At 43.4% G+C, this 20,870-nt stretch overlaps 1 protein-coding gene across 3 annotated transcripts in view; it reads left to right on the top strand.

Annotated features, from left to right (window-relative positions):
• LOC124232369 (gamma-taxilin-like) overlaps window positions 1–20,218 on the top strand; it is a 153,780-nt gene extending 133,562 nt beyond the window's left edge. For 2 of the 3 annotated variants that reach the window (XM_046649337.1, XM_046649331.1), the window contains 2 exons: window positions 17,936–18,037; window positions 18,616–20,218. In XM_046649337.1, the coding sequence (XP_046505293.1) occupies window positions 17,936–17,995 (60 nt within the window). In that variant the 3' untranslated portion in view covers window positions 17,996–18,037; window positions 18,616–20,218. The remainder of the gene's footprint in view (window positions 1–17,935; window positions 18,038–18,615) is intronic. The other variant, XM_046649332.1, reaches the window with a different exon arrangement.
• Window positions 20,219–20,870: the final 652 nt, after the last annotated feature.

The raw sequence follows: 20,870 nt of genomic DNA, 5'->3' as shown, positions 1-20,870 counted from the left end.
GTCTTCCTCAGCAAAAAGAGGAGGATTGGCAGTAGTTAGCTCAGGGCTAATCTTCCTCAAAAAAACAAAAATTCATTGAGTATACATGTAATTTTTCAAACAAGATAAAATATTAGAAATTGATTACTAAACATACAGTTATCTGTCTTTGGTTACTTATCTCCAAGAAACTAAAAGATGCTTGGGTTTATTGATAAACATATTTTGTACATGCTGAGGAATTTTCTGTAAGAAAACATCAATTTCTAGACAGTCTCTATACAAGGAAAGTAAACTGTATGTTTTCAATAAAGAATAAGATATTTTTCTTTGTTTTGTTAAAAAAGATAAATTTGTCCTAAAGTACTAGGAGGAAAAAAAGAAAGAAAGAAGACATGGGACAAACTCTAAACGTAAAAGGTAAATGACAGAAAGTTTGTGAAAGTAAAACCTTGAGGAGTTTTGTGTATGGTCAAGTTGTCTCAGATTAAAATAAATAAATTTCCATATCAAAAGTAAGGCAGTCACAGAAGCAGCTGCTGGCTCGAGTATGTGCACAGGAGCAAGGGCAGGCCAGGTATGTGTCCGGCCAGGGCAGAAAGTGCCTTCAGAGGCAGGGAGAACACAGTAAATGTCTAGTCTAGCCACCCTGCACCAGCACAAATGGTAGGGAGCCGTGACTCACCCCTTCCTTCTCTCCAGCAGGCATGACTGAGGCTGAGCAAGGTGCAGAGAGAGCTGTCTGCGCAGTGAATGACTGCTGCAGCCCAGGGAAGCAGCAAGCACCCCATGTGGGAAAAAAAAAAGAGAAACAACCAAATGCTGTTCTGGTGGCATTAACAGTGCCCCTGGTGACAGCTTGGGAACACCCTAACTCCCTCAACTAGGGAGAGGGCCAAGGGACCTTGACTCACCCCTGCAGTACCAGGCAGGTGGCATGGGTATCGGGTGACAGGAGGCCACAAGTGAAAATAATGTATTGGTCTACAGGAGCAAAAAGCATTTTGCAGTCGGGGGTGGAAATGAGCAAAATGACTTCCATCACTTCCCACCCCACCCTCTGCCCTGCTTCTATAACACTGTTGATGGACAAGACCCCCTGATGTTGCCTTGTTTCATTATGTTGATGATGTCTCGTTAACCTCTGAGTCTTTTGTAGACCTCCAGGAAGACTCTTGCTGCATCATCACCCACCTATGCTAATGAGAATGGGTAGTAAAGATCAATTAGTACAAGGGTTTGGGTTTTCTGTCAAATACTTGGGTGTTATCTGGTTGGGATAACAGGCTTGGAGTTCCCATTACTGTTATAGATAAGATACAGGCTGGCTGTCTGCTTTCAAAGTTGGTACCAAAGGGTGTTATCTGCAACTGGGGGACAACCAAGCAGCAGGTCTTTGCTCAAGCCAAAGTAGCAGTGAAACAAATCCACTCCTTAGGTGTTTTAAAACAGTCTGCACTTATTTGCCCATTGTGGGGTCGCTGTGGGATGCTGTCCAAAAACCCCACTCAGGAACAGCCCAAACACAGACACTAGCCAAATGGCATGCACATTTACAACAACAAGAGACCTTCACCAGTAGTCCCATAAGTGCAGAATTGTATGCCATCCTAGGACCAGCAACATACATCACAGAAGAACCAACCCCGTTAGATGAGATGCCCATGCCTGAAACCCGGCCGTATGTATGGAAAGGAGAAGAACCAATCCTGGGGGGAGGCCTGAAATACGGATGGCTCTGCAGGAGAAACCCCCTCCCCAACCCCAGTGGACAACAGTGGCCATCCAGCCTTCAACTGACATCATGTGGTTGGACTCTGGCTCTGGATATAGTAGTCAATAGGCCGAATTGTGAGCTGCCTGGTGGTATTGACTCGTGAGACTGATCGAATATGCCTCTGTATGGACAGTTGGGCAGTCTGTAAAATGTTCACCCTGTGGAGGGCCCAGTGGGCATGACAAAAGTGGACTATTAATGGTCGCCCATTTTGGGAGGCAGAACTCTGGGAGGATATCTGGCAATGGGTCTGGGGAATGACCATTGAAGTGCACCATGTGTCTGCACATCAGGTGACAATGCCACCATGACACCAACAGGCAGATTAGTTAGCTTCAATTTGCCTCCTGGAAGAAGCACCAGTTAAGAGAGTGGCAGAATGACTATACAAGAAGACTGGACATAAAGGACAAACAACCCTCTGAGCTATTGCTAAGGCCTGGGGTCTCCCACTCAACTATGCAGACATGGTGCAGGTCTGTCAGGGATGCCCTTCCTGCTCCTTGCAGAGATCCTAGGCCATTCCCTAGGACACTGGTCAAATAGCCAGAAGCAACCAGCGTGCTCAATGCTGGTGGTAGACTACATTGGGCCCTTACTGCTCTCTAATGGCTGTTGATATGCCCTTACTTGTGTGGACATGTACACAGGACTGCTGCAGGCGTATCCCGGCAAAAGGAACACAGAAGACCACCCCATAAGAGGCCTGGAATACCTCTGTGCTGCATCTAGTGTTCCCACAGACATTGACAGTGAAAAGGTACACATTTTACTGGTTACCAGGTACAGACGTGGGCTGATCAAATGGATGTACATTGGCATTTCACCTGCCATACGACCCCACAGCCACAGGACTGGTGGAATGAATGAACGGCCTGCTGAAACAACTAGAGACAGACAACAGGATTCTGGTTCACTGGAAAAGATACCTGACAATGGCAATATGCCAACTAAATCGACATGAGAGACACAGTCGACCCAGTGCATATCGGATGTTGACACAAGGACCTGATACAACAGCATGTCTACAGACAAGAGCTAATCAAGGAGAGAAACTGCAACCACAGAGGGGCACTCAGCACAATGTGCTTTTGCCTCTGCCAAAGGAACTCCCTACCGAGGCTCATGTGATCACTTGGCCCTGGGACTGGCATGTAGGTCCCCACAGGTGTGGTCTCTTAGTTCCTTGGGGAACAGGCTTGGAGCAGGCTGTCACAGGGACACTTTTCCTCACTGCGGCCTCCCAAGAACTCCAAACTTACTAACCCAGGCCTCCAATTCCTCAAGGTACATTTATCCTTTCCCTATGGTATGTTGATCCTCCCTTATCCTATACTACTACCCCTGGGATGCTCACACCAACTGAACAAGCGGTATGGTATTGCTGACCTGGCTTGAAACCACAAGCTGGTAAGATACTGACTGAGGACACTACAACTGCATGCATCTTGCTGGATGCTCATGACCTCCCTTTTCTGGTCCCCTCTAAACATCTTATTGTTCATCCTTAGGACAACATCTGCCAAACTTTTCGCTGCCTGGGCACATACTGTTTCTGATACACAAAATCGCTCCAATTGCTGGGTGTGCAGCAAGCTGCCTCTCTCTGCAACCACAGGGTTACAATGGTGTCTCCAAGCTGCCAATGCCTCTGACTGAAGAGCCCTGAGAGAGTGGAAGTGTGCCCCCCACTTTCCCATTCCTACACCCCTCCCATCAAGCAGCCTCTCCTTACTCTCTTATGCTGCCATGTGAAAGTATATCTTTCAGGTTGTGCATGAGCAAGCTAATATAACTGCACTGGTGGTACTCTGTTTTTGATGCTGTAGGATGCTTGACTACTGTACAAATAGAATTGAAGGGTTTCCTTCCCTGGTACGTTGAACGTCATAAATCCACAACATCAAAAGAAAATATTTCAAAAAGTATGGGGTGGATACCTAAACCAAGGTGTAACCAAATAGTTGTCATTGCTGATGATATGTGGCTGGGAAAAGAAGACAACACCATGAAAGGGGACTATGCCTCTCCTCGGTGATGCTGTGGGCTTGTGGTGCCCACAGTTGGCCCTACCTGCCCTGAAATTGGACTGGCAGGTGCACATGGGGTGGCCCCTACATCCCTGCATGCATCCTCTCTTCTCCTCAACAGCTTCCTTCTAATTGGTGGCAGTCCATGCAAGCCATTGTGTGCGATATACTACTAGATGGTTTCACCCCTCACCATCTTTTCTCCACAAGCTGCAGTTGTGGAAGTAGAATGGCAAGTGTCTGCCTTAGCCCAACATATGGCGACAGCTGGCAATAATACTGGACATGCAATAACCACTGAATGAGGAAACTTCCCAGATCAGACAAGTATACTGTGTTACAAAATAGAATGGCCTTGGACATGCTTACTGCAGCCCAAGGGCGACCTGTTTCCTAATCAAAGTAGAATACTGTGTATATATCCCTGATTGTGCTCACAATGTTTCCTCTGCAATGGCCTCCTTACATGCTCACGTGTGGGCCATTGACAACCTGTCCACTGACTTGGTATCCACTTGGATACAATCCCTCCCCTCCAGCTGGTGACATGTTTTCTTTGGTGTCATTGCTTTTTTATTAGTCCTTTTTTTCTCCTGCTGTGCTCTCTATTGCTGTTGTGGTGTCTGGTTACAACACTCTTCTACGTGTCTGGCTCAAGGGACTCTGTGGAAGAATGACTCAATAAGATTGTAAGGACCATTAGGACACATGGCAGGTGGAGTGTAGGTCCTGGACCTTGCTCCCTCAGCAGAAACTCCCAGGCCCATTGCAACTATGTGTTCTTCTAGTTCCCTTTTGTGTGAGCAACCCAGCTACCAGGATTTGTAACAATCTGGGCCTGGCCAGCCCTTATCCCACAAGAAGAACATCGTATCTTACAGGGACACAAAGCCCCTTCATGTGAGCTACTATTCCTGAGAATTCTGGTCATACCAAGGACAGCCCTTTGGCAAGCATGCAGCCTTTGTTCCTCTGCCCTCTTAAGCAAGCTTCTCTTAGGGGTGGTTGTGGGCGTATGCCTACTTCCTCCCAGCTGGATGCCACTGGACACTCTCCCTGTAAGTAAGGCCCAATAAACCTATGTGCCTTGTTCGCAGTTTCTGGGTCATTTCTTTGGACTCACAGCCTGCTATCCCACATCCTAGTCCAGCTGGGCCTGTGGCAGAACAGTGTGTAACAGTCCCCCTCTTTTCTCTGACTTGCGTGACTCTCTGACCATGGTGTCTCTGACTTTGTGCATCACATTTCTGCTGGCATCTCTAACTTGGTTTGTGATGCTCCCACTGGTGTCTCTGAGTTCGTAACAGTCCATGTGGCCTCTCTGATTTCATGAGTTGCATTTGCCATGTCGTCTTTGATTCATGTGTCACTCTGCTGCTGGTATCTTTGACTTTGAGTGGCACATTTCCCCTAATGTCTTTCGCTTCATTGGTAACACTCTACCTTACATCCCCGACTTAGTGTATCACACTCCCCCTGGCATATCTGACTTCGTGTGTAACACACCTGGTAGTGTCTCTGACTTCATGTGTTACACCCACTTGTGTCTCTAAATTGTGTCACACTCGCCCGGGCATCTCTAACTCCATGTGTCACACTCTGCCTAGTGTCCCTGACTTCCTGTATCACACACTCCCTGGGGTGTCTGACTTCATGTGTAACACACCACATGGCATCTCTGATTTCATGTCACACTCACTCTGGTGTCTCTGAGTTCGTGCATCACATTCCCCCCCTGCCATCTATAGCTTTGTGTGTAACAGTCTCTCTGGCGTCTTGCAGTTTGTGTATAACACAAACACTGGTATCTCTGACTTTGTGTGTAATCCATGTGCCCTCTCTGACTTATTGTGTAACACTTCCTCTTGCATCTCTGGCTCCATGTGTAACACTTTCTCTGGTGTCTCTCACTTCGTGTGTCACACTCCACTTGGTGTTTCTGACTTTGTGTGTAACACACCCCCTGCTGTCTCTGACTTCATGTGTAACAAGCAACATGGCATCTCTGCTTTGTGTGTACCTCTCCTACGTGGCGTCTCTGAATTTGTGTATCATACTCCCTTTGTCGTCTCTGACTTTGTGTGTAACAGTCTCCCTGGTGACTGTCTTCTGTCACACTCCCCAAGACATCTCTGACTTTCTGTTTCACACTTCACTGGTAGTGTCTGACCTCATGAATACACTCCCCGTGGCGTCTGTGATTTCACGTTTCACACTAGCCATGTCTTCTCTGACTTCGTGCATAACACTCCCCCTATGATCCTTGACATCCTGTGTCACACTACATCTGGTGTCTCTGACTTCCTGTGTAACACTCCCACTTGTGTCTCTGACTTTGTGTGTCACCCTCCCCCTGGTGTCAGACTTCATGTGTAACACTCCATGTGTCATATCTGGCTTTGTGTGTAATACTGCCTTTGTTGTCTCTAAGTGTGTAACACTCCACATGGCATCTCTGACTTTGTGTTTCACATACTCCCTGTTGTCTCTCACTTCCTGTTAACAGTCCCACTGCTTTTCCTGACTTCATGTGTAATACACCCCCAGGGTCTCAGATTAATATGTAACATCCCCCTTGTATGTCTGAGTTTGTGTCTAACACTCCCATTTGCATCTCTGATGTCATGTGTAAAATTCCACCTGGCATCTCTGACTTCATGTGTCATACTCCCTCTGGTGTCTCTGACTTCATGTGTCACATTAACCCTTGTTTCTCTGAGTATGTTCATCACACTACCCCTGCTGTCTGTATCTTTTTGTCACACTCCCAAAGTTGTTTCAGTCATTGTGTACAACACTCCACATGGCGCCTCTGACTTAATGTGCCATACTTATCCTGGCATCTCTAACTTTGTGTGTCACACTCCCCATGGCATCTCTTGCATCATCTGTCACACACACACACACACACACTTTCCCTGGCGTTTCTGACATCATGTATCACATTCCACCAGGCATCTCAGACTTCATGTGTAACACTCTCCATGGTGTCTCTGACTTTGTGTACAACACTTTCCCTGGTATCTGTGACTTCGTGTGTAACATTCTCCTGTGGCATCTCTGAATTTGTGTAACACTCTCAATAGTGTCACTGACTTTGTGTGTAACATTCACTTGGTGTCTCTGACTTTGTGTGTCACACTACCCCTGATGTCTGTGATGTCGTGTGTAACACTCCACCTGGCATCGTTGACTTTGTGACTTCATGTATAACACTACTCCTGTCATCTCTGACTTCATGTGTTTCACACCTGGTGGCGTCTCTGTGTTTCACACTCCCCACTGTGTCTGAGTTTATTACATCACACTGTCCCTTTTGTCCCTGACTTCCTGTGACACCCTGCTCCTTGGGTCTCTGACTTTCTATGTCAAAATCCACATGGCATCTCTGACTTTCTGTGTCACATTCCTCCTGGCGTCACGGACTCCATGTGTAACACTCCACATGGCATTTCTTCCTTCATGTGTAACATTCCTCCATGGCTTCTCGGACTTCATGTACAACACTCCATGTGGCATGTCTGAAATCATGGAGTACACATCCCTGGTATCTCTGAGCTCATGTGTAACTCACAACATGGCCTTTTTGCCATCGGCTGTAACACTCCCCCATGGAGTCTCAGACTCCACATGTAACATTCACACTGACATTTCTTAATTTGCCTGTCACACTACCCCAGAGGTCTCTGGCTTTGAGTGTAACGTTCCACATGATGTCTGTGACTTCGTGTGTAACCCTCCCCCTAGCATCTTGGAATACGTGTGTAACATTCTACATGGCGTTTCTGCCTTCATGTGTCACACTCTGACTGGCACCTCAGACTTTGTGTGTAACACTCCATGTGGCATCTCTGACTTCCTAACACTACCCCTGGAGTCTCTGAATTTTTGTGTCACACTCCCCCTAGTATCTCAGACTTGGTGTATAACACTGCCTCTTGTGTCTGTGACATCATGTGTAACACACACACTGGTGTCTCTGACTTCATGTGTCACACTCCCCATGTAATCTATGACTTCGTCTTAATACTTCATGTGACATCTCTGACTTTGTGTAACACTCCCCTGTGGGAACTCTGAATTTGTGAGTAATATTCCTCAGGCTGTCTGTGATTTCATGTGTAACACTTCCTCCGCCATCAGTGATTTCTTGTGTAACACTGCCCATTGCATCTGTTACTTCACATTTCATAGTCCCCCCTGGTATCTCTGACTTCGGGTGTAACACACCCCTGTGGCATCTCTGACTTCGTGCATAACACTGCCCCAATTGTCTCTGACTTTGGGTGTCAGAATACCTCTGGTGTCTCTGAATTTGTGTGTCACACTCCCTCTGGCATCATGACTTCATGTATAATAGTCCTTGTGCCATCCCTGACTTCGTATGTCACACTCTGCCTGGCAACCATGACTTTGTGTATCACACTCCCACTGCCATTTCTGACATCATGTTTAACACACCTAATGGTGTCTGGGACTTTGTGTGTCACATTCCCCCTTGTGTCTCTGAATTCATGTGTCACTCTGTCCTTGCTGTCTGTATCTGTGTGTATAACACTCCCACTGGTGTCACTGACTTCCTGTATAACACACCTTCTGCCATCTTTACATCATGTGTAATACTGCCCATGACATCTCTGACTTGTGTCACACACCACCTGACATCTCTGACTTCCTATGTCACACTCGCCCTGTCATATCCAACTTTGTGTGTCACACTCCCTGTGAAGGCTCTGAATTCTTGCATAACACTTCCCCTGGCCTCTCTGACTTCATGTCTAACACACCCCCGTGGCATCTCTGACTTCATGCTTAACATTCCCACAGGTGTCACTGACTTGGTGTGTAACACTCCCCCTGGAATCTCTGATGTTGTGTGTAACAATTCCCCTGTCATCTCTGACATCATGTGTTATACGTCTCCAGGTGTCTCAGATTTCGTGTGTAACACTTCATGTTGTGTCTCTTCCTTCATGTGTCACAGGCTGCTGGGCATCTCAGACTGCATGTGCAACACTTACTGTGGCATCCCTCAATTCACTCGTAACAATCCCCTTGGAGTCTGTGACTCCCTGTGTAACACCACACCTGGCATCTCTGAGGGGATGTTTAACACTCCCCCTGGTGTCTCTGACATCATACGTCACTCTCTACTTGTCATCTCTGATGTGGCGTGGCACACTGCACCTTGGGTTTCTGACCTCATGTGTCAAACTCCACCTGATGTCTCTGACATCGTGCGTCACACTCCCCTTTGCATTGCATACTTCGTGTGTAACAAAGTGTGTGGCACTTCTGATTCCATTCATAACATTCCCCCTGATATCTCTGATTCATGTGTAATATTCCATGCAGCATCTCTTTGTGTGTAACACTCCTCCTTGGTGGCTCAGACTTCATGTGTAACACTCCACATGGCATCTCTGACTCTGTGTGTAACACTGCACCTTGTGTCTCTGACTTTGTGGGTAACACTCCATATGGCATCTAGAATTTCATATGGTAACACTCCCTGGTGGCTCTGACTTCATGTGTAACACTCAGTGTGGTCTTTCTGCCTTCGAATGGAACGCTCCCCAATGGAGTCTTGGACTTCTTGTGTAATACTCTTTGGCATCTCTGATTTCACGTGTCGTACTACCACTGACATCTGTGACTTTGAGTGTAACACTCACTGTTGCATCTCTGAATTTGTTTGTCACAATCTGCCTGGTGTCTCTAACTTCTTGTGTCAAACTCTCTGTGGCTTCACTGATTTTGTGTGTTACACTCCCTGTGACGTCTCTAACTTCATGTGTCATACTCCCTGATGCTTCTGACTTCCTGTGTAACACTACCCCTGGTGTTTCTGATTTTGTGTCACACTCTCCCTTTAATCTCAGATTTCATGTGCAAGACGCCCTGTGGCATCTCTGACTTTGTGTGTCTCTCTCCTTCAGGTGTCCCTGACTTCACGTATCATACTACCCGTCATCTTTTACTTCGTGGGTAACACACCCAAGGCATCTCTGAGTTTGTGCATCTCTCTCCCCTTGTCAACAGTGACTTCATGTGTCACACTCCCTTGGTATCTTTGAACATGCATCACACTCCCCCTGCCATCTTTAACTTCATGCATTACAATCCCACTGGCTTTCTGATTTCACGTGTAAAACTCCCCCAGGCAACTCTGATTTTGTGTGTAACATTCCCAGTGGCATCTCTAACTTGGTGTGTCACACTCAACCTTTTGTCTCTGACCTCATGTGTCACAGACTCTGTGGCATCTCTGACTGCCTGAGTAACACTCCCCCTTGTATCTTTGACATCGTGCCTAACACTCTCTTGCGGAGTATATGACTTCATGTGTAACATTCCCGCATTGTCTCTGACTTTGTGTGTAATGTTCCCAGTGGCATCTGTGAATTTGTGTCACACTCTGCCTCTCATCTGTGACTACATGTGTCACAAACTGCATGGCATGACAAAATTTGCGCGTAACAATTCCCTGTGTCATCTCTGACTTAGGGTGTCACTGCCCTGTGTCATATCAGATTTTGTGTCTCACCCTCAGCTGGGTGTTTTTGACATCATGTGTTTCACTCACCCATTGTATCTCTGAATTCATGTGTCACACACTGCATGTCGTCTCTGAATTCATGTGTCACTCTCTCCCTGATGTCTTTGAATTCTTCTGTAACACTCCCACTGCTGTCTTTGGCTTTGTTTGTAACACTCCCACTGGTGACTCTGACTTTGTGTGCAGCAAACCCCATGGTGTCTCTGACTTCATTTATCATACACCCAACTGCATCTCTGACATCCTGCGTAACACTCCCCCTGGCATCTATGAATACATTTGTACACTTTCCCAGTCATCCAAATGTTGTGTGTAACACTCAAATTGGTGGCTCTGACTTCTTATGTAACGTTGCATGTGGCATCTCCAACACTGAGTGTCACACTCCCCCTGGCATCTCTGATTTTGCATTAAATCCCCCTGGTGTCTCTCTCTTTGTGTCTAACACTCCTCTTGTCATCTCTAACTTCATGTGTAACACTCCATGTAGCATTTCTGACTTGGTGTGTCACATTCTCTCTTGTGTCTCTGACTTCCTCGGTCATACTCCCCATTTCCTCTCTGACTTCGTGTGTCACACTCCTCCTGTTGTTGTCTTCCTGTGTCAAACTTTTCCTGGCATCTCTGACTTCAGATGTCACACTCAAGATGCCATCTCTTTCTTCGTGTGGAACACACCCACTTACATCTCACACTTCGTATATAACACTCCACCTGCCATCTCTGACTCTGTGTGTAACATTCCCCTACACATTTCTGACATCGTGTGTCACAGTCCCCATGTCATCTATGACTTCATGGGCAACGCTGCATGTGGTGTCTGTGACTTTGTGTTTGACATACCACCGTGGCATCTCTGAATTCGTGATGAATACATCCTCTGGTGTCTGTGAATACATGGGTAACACTTCCTATGTTGTCAGTGACTTTGTATGTAACAGTAAACAACATCTCTCAAAATTCATGTTTCACAGTCCACCTGTCATCTCTGATTTCATGCGTAACACTCCCCTGGTGTCTTTGACTTCTTGGGTATTGCTTCCCTGCGGATTCTCTGGCTTACTGTGTAACATTCCCCCTGTTGTCTATAACTTTGTGTGTCATGCTCCCCATCTCTGACCTCATGCATCACATTCCCCCTCGTGTCTCAATCTTTGCTTTTCACCCACCCACTGGCGTCTCTGACTTCATGTGTAACACTCCCCTTGGCATGTATTACTTCATCTGTAACACTCTAGGCAGCCTCTGTGACTTCATGTGTCACACTCTCCCTGATGTCTTTGATTCATGTATCACTCTCCCCATGGCGTCTTTGTCTGCCTATGTCACACTTCCCATGGTGTCTTTGACTTTGTTTATAACACTGGATTGTGCATCTATGACATGGTATGTAACAATCCATGTGGTGTCTCTGACTTCATGTGTAGCACTTCCCCTAGTGTCTCTGACTTCGTGCATAACACTTCATGTGGCATGTCTGACTGCCTGTGTAGCACTCTCCCTGGCATCTCTGGCTTTGTGTGTAACACTAGCCCTGGCATCTCTAACATCATGTGTCAAACAACCTAAGTGATCTCTGGCATAATGTGTAATACTCCCTGTAGTGTCTCTGACATCATGAGTCAAAAACCCTTAGGCATCTTTCACTTCGTGTGTCACATTCCCCAGGTCGTCTCTGACACCATCACACTCCCATGGTGTCTCTGAATTCATGAGTAACTCCTACCCCATCATCTGTCAAATCATGCCTAACACACCTCTTGGTCTCCCTGACTTCGTGCGTAATACTTTCCCTGGTGTCTTTGACTTTGTGTGTAATTCTCCCTCACGGCATCTCTGACATTGTGTCACATACTCCCAGTTGCATCACTGATTTTGTGTGTCAAACTTCCCCTTGTGTGTTGACTTCATGTATAAGACTCCCTCATGGCATCTCTGATTCGGCATGTCACTCTTTCCCCAGAGTCTTTGACATCTTGTGTAACATTCCACCTGATGTCTTTAACATGGTACATAACACTCCCCCTGGTGTTTTTCACTTCGTTTGTAACATTCCCCATTTTCTCTGACTTTGTGTGTTACACTCCATCTGTTGTTTATGACTTCCTGTGTAAAACTCCACATGGAATCTCTGACGTCATGCATAACTCTCCCCATCTTGTGTTTGACTTCTGGTGTAACACTAACCCTGGCATTTCTGACTTTGTGTGTAACACTCCCAGTAGCATCCCTGAATTTGTGTATAAGACACTCCCCCTGTAGTCTCTGATATTGTGTGTAATACTCTACCTATTTTCTCTGACTTTGTGTGTAACACTCCATGTGGCGTCTCTGAATTTGTGTGTCACACTCACTCTGTCTCTGAATTCTCGGATCACTTTCTCCATGTTCTCTTTGATTTTGTGTGTAACAATCCACCTGGTGTCTTCGACTTCATGCATAACAGTCCCACTGGTCTCTTTCACATCGATTTTAACACTCCACCTGGCATCTCTGACTTCATGTGTCACACTACACCTGGTATTTCTGACTTAGTGTGTGACACTTCCCCTGGTGTCCCTCACTTTGAGCAGAAAACTCCCCTGTCATCTCTTGCTTCATGTATCACAATCCACCTGTCATCTCTGACTTCACATATCACACTGTCTGTGGCATCCCTGATTTTGTGTGTAACACTGACCTTGTTGTCTCTGATTTTGTGTGTAACACTCCCACTAGTGTCTTTGACTTTGTGTGTAACACTCCCCCTGGCATCTCTGATTTGTTTGTCACTATCCCCATGGTTTGTTTTACTTCTTGTGTCACAGTCATCTTTGACTTATTGTGTAACACATATCCTGATCTCTGCAACTTCTTGTATAACACTATCTTTGATTTCTTTGACACTGTGCTTAACACTCCCTAGGTTCATCTCTGATTTTGTGAGTAACACAACTGCAGGAATTTCTGACTTTGTGTGTAACGCTCCCTATGATGTCACTGGTTTTGTGCTTCACACTCTCCCTGATGTCCTTGACTTCATGCATAATACTCTCCTGTGGCATCTCTAGATTCATGAGTAACACTCCTGCTGGCATCTATGACATGGTGTGTAACACTTCCTGTGGTGTTTCTAACTTAATGTGTCAAACTCCACCTTTCATCTTTGACATCATGTGTCACACTCCCTGTGGAGTCACTGACATTGTGCATAACATGCCACCATCCTGTCTCTGAATTTTGAATTTTGTGTTACACTCCTAGTGGCATGTCTGATTTTTTGTGGCCCTCTCCCCATGGTGTCTTTGACTTCGTTTGTATGACCCGGGCATCACTGACTCTGTGTGTACCACTCCAAATGGCATCTCTGACTTCATGAGTCTCTCTCCACCTCTTGTCTCTGACTTTGTGTGTCACATTTCCCATGACGTCTCTGAATTCATGCATAATATTTCCTCCTGGTGTTGCTGACTTCGTGTGTAACCCTCCCCATGTTGTCTCAGACTTTGTGTGTCACTCTTCCCCCACTGTCTTTGACTTCAGGCATATCACTCCTCCATGGTGTCTCTGACTTCATGTGTCACACTCCATCTGTAGTTTCTGAATTCGTGTTTAGCTTCCTCATGGCATGGCTGTCCTCATGCATTACCTTCCCCTGTGGCATTTCTGACTTGTTATGTCACACTCCCTTTGTCATCTAAGACTTTGTGTGTCACTCTCCTCCTGCTGTCTTTAACTTCGAGTGTAACACTCCACCTTGTGTCTTTGACTTCATGCTTAGCACAACCTTGTGTATTACTTTGGGAATAACAGTCCCCTGTGGTGTCTCTGATTTTGTGTGTAACACGTCACGTGGCATCACTAACTTCATGCATAACCCTACCCCTGTTATCTTTGACTTTGTGTGTAACACTCCCCTGTGGCTGTCTCTGACCTCACGTGTAAAATTTTTCTGGTGTCCTTGACTTCTTACATGATATTCCTCCATAGCATCTCTGACTTCGTGTGTAACACTCCCCCTGCCATCTCTGACTTCTTGTGTCACACTCCTCCTGTGATCTCTGACTTCAAGTGTCATACTCCCCTGTGGCATCTCTGGATTCATAACACTGCCTCTGGTGTCTCTAATAACGTGTGTCACACTCCCTGCAGAGTCACTCCCTCTGTGCGTAATGCTCCACTGTGGTGTCTCTGACTTCATATTTAACACTCACCCTGGCAACTCTAACTTCATTTGTCACTCTCCCCCTGGCATCTCTGATGTGTATAACACTCCCCATGTCAGCTATGACTAGGTATGTAACAACCTGGTGTCTCTCATTTTGTGTGTAACACTCCCTCTGATGTCTTTGATTCATGCATAAAACTCCACAGTTTCATCTCTGACTTTGGGTGTAAGACACCCCATAGTGTCTCTGGCTTCCTGTGTAACACCCCAGTTGTCTCTGACTACATGTGTCACAATCAACCTGTCATCTCTGACTTCATGTGTCACACTCCCCATGGCATCTCTGAATTCATGAGTAACTCTTGCTTTGTTGTCTGTCAATTTGTGTATAACATACCTCTTGGTCTTTCTGTCATTGTGCATAACACTCCCCATGGTGTCTTTGACTTCATGCATAACTCTCCCCCAGGTGTCTTTGACTTCATTTGTAATGGTACACCTGTCATCTCTGACACTGTATAACACTCCACATGGTGTTTATGACTTTGTGCATCACTTGGTGTGTTACTCTCCCTCTAGAGTCTTTGACTTTCTGTGTAACATTCCTCCTGGTGTGTTTGACTTTGTGCATAACACTCCCCCTGGCATCTTTGACTTCGTTTGTAACAATCTGCCTGGCATCTGTGACACTGTGTGACACTCAACTTGGTATTTATTACTTGGTGTGTAACACTCCATGTGGCATCTCTGACATCCTGTATAACATTCCCCCTGTTTTCTCTGACATCATGAGTCACCCTCCACCAGTCGTCATTGACTTTGTGTGTAACACTCCACCTGGTGTCTTTGGTTTCATGCCTAATACTTCCAATGGTGTCTTTTACTTCGTTTCTACCAATGCCCTTGGTGTCTCTGACTTCATGTGGAACAGTCCTCCTTTTGTCTCTGACATCATGTGTAACACTCCTGTCATCACTGACTTTGTGTGTCACAATCCACCTGTCTCTGACTTCGTGTGTCACACTCTCTATGGCATCTCTGACTTCATGTGTAACACTCCCTACGGTATCTCTGAATTTGTGTGTAACACTCACCAGGTGTCTCTGCTTCTTGTGTAACACTCCCCTGCTGTCTGTGACTTCATTCATAACGCTTCCCTGTGACGTGTCTGATTTCCTTTCTCAGACTCCCCCTGTAGTCTCTGACTTCCTTCATAACACTCCACTTGGCATCTATGACTTCCTGTGTCTCACTCCACCTCTTGTCTCTGACTTTGTGCATAACACTTCCTCGTGGTGTCTCTGAATTTGCGTTTCACTTTCCCAGTGGTGTCTCTGATTTCGTGTGTAACATTCCAACTGGTGTTTCTGACTTCATGTGTAAACGGCCCTTGGCATTTCTGACTTCATGTGTAATACTCACATTGGTGTCTCTGACATCGTGTGTCACACTCCTCCTGGCATCTCTGACATTGTGTGTAACATTCCCCATGGCATCTCTGACTTCGTGTGTAACCTTCCTTCTGGCTTCTATTACTTCATGTGTAACACTTACCCTGGTTTCTCTGACTTCATTAGAAACCCCTACTTTAAAACATATTCCTATGAAAATTATGTCTACAGTTGGTACAGGATGAAAGAACTAACACACAACCTATAGAGATGTATAAATAAGGTGTATAAATAAGAAAAATTTAAATGATCAGTGTAATGATTATATATCTTTATACTGAAATATACATAGGTTGAGAGAGTCTCTGCTATACCTGCATTTGTGGTATACAGAAAAGAGTACTCTAGGCAAATGTAAGTTTTCTTAATATCTATACACATCAGGAAAATCAACAGTTTCTTGAAGGGTTGTGTGAAGATAAATGAGAAGTAAATAGCTCAATGTGTTTATGATACTTGGAAATATCCCACAAATCTCAAGCACATATGGGCTACTGTGTGCATTTGTTATTTTTTCAACTAGAGACAGTATGTTACCTGAAATGGATTATCTTTACATATGCGAGTGTACATTCTTCTTGTGTGAGTTCACTCCTTTGTCAGAGGTATGATGATGCAGAGATGGAGCAGTGTGCTATCCAGGTAACTGTCCCCAGTGCACCTACCATGATCTAACTCCATCATTACAACTGGAGCATCAACATGCTGTTATATTGGATAATTTATCTCCTACCTTATTTAAAATGTTTAATGAAAATTTACCTAAAACGTAGTGTATTTCCTCCTCCCCAGATGTGTTTTCACTTTAACTGACATGTGCTAAGTTGTTTGTAACACTAAGGTATATTTTGTCGTGGAGGAACCTAGGCTAACACTAGGAAATTGAGCAAATTGAGAGAAAGTGAGATCATTGGCGTAGGTTTTATATAGTGAACTTTCATAAACATTCCCTTTAGATAAAGAGATTCTCTATAGAAAAAAAATGTTTAAAATCACTGTATTATACATTATGCTAACAAGATAAAGTATGCAAATACATGTATGTACTTAATATATATATGGATTCTATGATGTTATTTTAAGTCTGCCTGCACATTAAGGGCACAAAGAACTCCTCCACAGTATGATACAACATTTAACGAAGACATAAAGACGCATATAAATATCCCTAATAGCACATCAATTAAAAGAAATACCAGAGTAATACTAGAGTAAAATGAGGATGGCAGGCAAACAATTGTATCTACGCTTCCTTTAAAAAAAGAGAAAGAGGGGCCGGCCCTGTGGCCGAGTGGTTGGGTTTGCGCGCTCCGCTGCAGGCGGCCCAGTGTTTCGTGGGTTAGGATCCCGGGCGCGGACATGTCAGTGCTCATCGAGCCACGCGGGGGCAGCATCCCTCATGCCGTGGCTGGAAGGACCCGCAACTAAGAATGTGCAACTGTGTACCGGGGGCCTTTGGGGAGAAAAGGGGAAAAAATAAAATCTTTAAAAAAAAGAGAGAAAGAAAAAAGAAAGAAAGAAAGAGAATTGCTCTTGGCTACAAGGACAGTAGCAGTGTCAAGAGTCTGAGTGAGCTCTAAGAAAGCAGCATTTAAAACATTCAAGTATAAATGCGTTTACAGGAAATCCCACTTTCTTACATAAAACATTGCTTATAAGGTTGCAAGCTTCTGAGATCATATCCTGACCCTGTGTCTGTGCCTTTTTATGTCAGAAATAAGAACTACTGGTAGGAAAAGATGTTTTAAATCAATGGAATAAGAAGCAACATAAATCTTGTTTAGGTGCAATGATGAAAAGCTAGAGAAAACAAATCACGTTGGTAAGTGCTGACTTCCTGTAAGATGAGGGAGGATAGTGGGGTTTCTCTCACCAGCTTTAGAGTTCTATGGAAAGCCCCAAGTTATCTTTTCATTGGTTACTCTCTGTATTATCAGATTATTATTGTTTAAACCTATACTCTTTAATAAAACTATATCTGCTTTCTGACAGATTCCATTGGAAACTGAACATGCTGTACATTGTACCATCAAGATGAAACGGAGCACTTAAAATCTCCTGATGTCCAAAATTCCTTTGCCATCTCAACGTAAGGTGGAAACTCCATTTTTGCTCATCAAGAGATTAGAAAAACTTCACACTTATGCATTGCTTTAAATATTCATTAATTATTACAATATTTTTGAGATGGGAATAATAAGAGTCTAGAGTCACTAAATGACTAAGGATTTGGAAGGATATCAAACTAGAAACTGAATACTTGTAGTTTCATAATTTGCCATAATTTTGTTTCTTATTCTTGACTCTTGTTAGGCTTTCTTGTCTCTTGGTTTTGACTTCTGTTATTTGTATGATTAAGTATTTATGTGAAGCATAAATATTACATAATCAATATAGCCTTCACCTTTCAAAGATGCTTATTAGCATTTGTGAAAATATTTGAACAATTAATCTGAAGAAAAAAGACCAGTTCTATTCTGCTCATGCATTAGCAACAGCAGAATATACACAGAAGTGAATCAGAAATCCTAATATTTTGCTATGCTTCACCATACAATAGAGATGTTATCTTGCAAGTGTCAAAAAACCTATTTGGATGTTGGTAAAATATGGCACAACATGAAAAATATTCTGTTTACCTGTAATGAAACCTCTGTCTTCACTCCCCACAGGCTTTACAACGTGGCATAGTGAGAACAATGTAAGAATTCTTCATCACCTTCTGATACTCTCTCCTTGAGGAGATGCTAAGCAATTTAGTGATTATCCCTGAAGCATTTAAAAGCTTAACAGAATGCAAGAGCAGTGTTTATTAATTGTCTAGAACAATTTGTATTTACCAGCAAGTGAGGTAGATTTGTTTATGTATTGCATTCCTACATTTTACTCTTGGTTAACTTTTTTTCTGCTCTGATGGTTAATTTTTTTTTTTGTCTACTTGGCTAGGCCATGGTGCCCAGCTGTTTGTACCAACCTCAGTCTAGATGTTGTTATGAAGATTTTTGTTATATGTGTTTAATATTTAAATCAACATACTTTGAGTACAGCCAATTAACCTCCAGAATGTGGATGGGCCTCATCCAATCAGGTGAAGGCCTTAAAAAGCAAAGTCTAAGGTCTCCCAAAGGAAAAGGAATTTGACTCCAGACTGCTCTATATAAATTCTCCCTTAATTTTCCACATTTGTACTCTTGTTGCAGTATCAACTCTTGCAGTGCCAGCCTGCCCACAGATTTTTGCCTGCCAGTCCCAACAAACACATGAGTCAATTTCTTAAAAATCTCTGTCTTTATACATATAATCTCCTTTTGGTTCTGTTTCTCTGAAGTATGCTTACTAATATAACCATATATGGAAATAGATTCATATATTTTATCTATGCAGCAAGTTTTCAGTATTCCTCCATTCTAAAATGGTGTACTCAAATGGACGGCACAATGGAGACATTTGTAAATGTTGTCTTATTGCAATATTTAAATAATTAGATGAACCAAAAATAATAATATGTTGTGTATATAAGGTGGTGTTTCCTTAAAATTTTTTGGATTGTTGTCCTATTTGTTCTCCTTTTTACCATAGGGAGAGGAACTAGGTACTCTTACTTCTCAGTCTCATCTCACAGTGAATTATCATCTATTAAGTTCTTCTCTTTCATTATATTTACCTGTATTACATTTCAGTATTTCTTGTTTTTCTATCATGTCCAATATTCACTCCAAATTTCCTTGTCTACCTTGACACATATACTACTATGCTTGATATATTGCCTGCATGATCAATATATTCTGCAAAACTATATTATTTTAGGTGTCTATGTTTTGCTATGTTATTTTGCTGTAATAAATTGTGTTGTTATAGTTCAAATCACTTTATTTGTGATGTATCCATATTGGGACCTTTTTTCTTCATTACAGTAAAAATTATACAACAAATTTCATGGATCTATTCTTCATTGGTAGATATTTGTTTGCCTCCAACCTCAGTTATCACCAACACCACTACAACAGACAGTTCAATGAAAAGCCTTGAGCTCACCATGTTAGTATTGTAAAGAAAATTATCCATGATAATTATTTTACATATCTGCCTCTGTGTGTGTTGACATATATATATACACACTTACACTCATACCTACACCTACACATGTACCCATACATAAGCACTCAGACAGGAATGAGACCTCTTGAAGAGCAAAAATATAATAAGACATTTAATTTTGTTAAATATTTCAGATTGGTTGTACCAATACCCTCTTCCATCAGCAAATACATGAGGTTCTTGGATCTTCACACAATGATGGGTACCTGAATTATGTTCTTTCTTGTTAATTAAACAATATTGTAAAATGTGTGTTTCTATTCTTGACTTTTTTCCTTGTTTTTCATTTGATTTATTTCCATGTTTAGTAATTAGTTTAAACAACTTTATAGAGGTGTTATTGAAAATCATACACTGCACATAAATACAGTATGAAATTTGATTAGTTTGACATACGTATGCATCTGAAAAATCATGAAAACAACCAAGATAATGAACACATCCATAACTCCCAAAGCTTCTTAGTGTCTCTCTATGTAATATTTCCATTCTACCTCTCTCATCTCACACTGTCCCAGACAGCCTGGGACTTAATTTTTTTAACTTTTTTTTAATAGTTATAGAATTACAAGAAGTTGGAAAAAAGGCAGCAAAGGCAGTTCCTGTCCTGCTTAGTTTCCCTAAACGCTAACATCTTGCATAAATACAGTACAATATCATGACCATGAAATTAACTTTGGTACAATCCAGTGACTGTTGGGATTTCACCAGTTTTGCATGCACTAATTTGTGTGTTTGTGGTGTGTGTATATATATATATTTCTATGCAACTTTTTATATGTGTACATTTGTGTAACCATCACAACAGTCAATATACAGACGTGTTCCA

This window comes from Equus quagga, unplaced genomic scaffold (genome assembly GCF_021613505.1).
Source record: "Equus quagga isolate Etosha38 unplaced genomic scaffold, UCLA_HA_Equagga_1.0 HiC_scaffold_51_RagTag, whole genome shotgun sequence".
NCBI classification, from domain to species: domain Eukaryota; kingdom Metazoa; phylum Chordata; class Mammalia; order Perissodactyla; family Equidae; genus Equus; species Equus quagga.
Note: the sequence above shows the minus strand (reverse complement) of the source record. Positions and strands in the feature narration are given on the sequence as shown.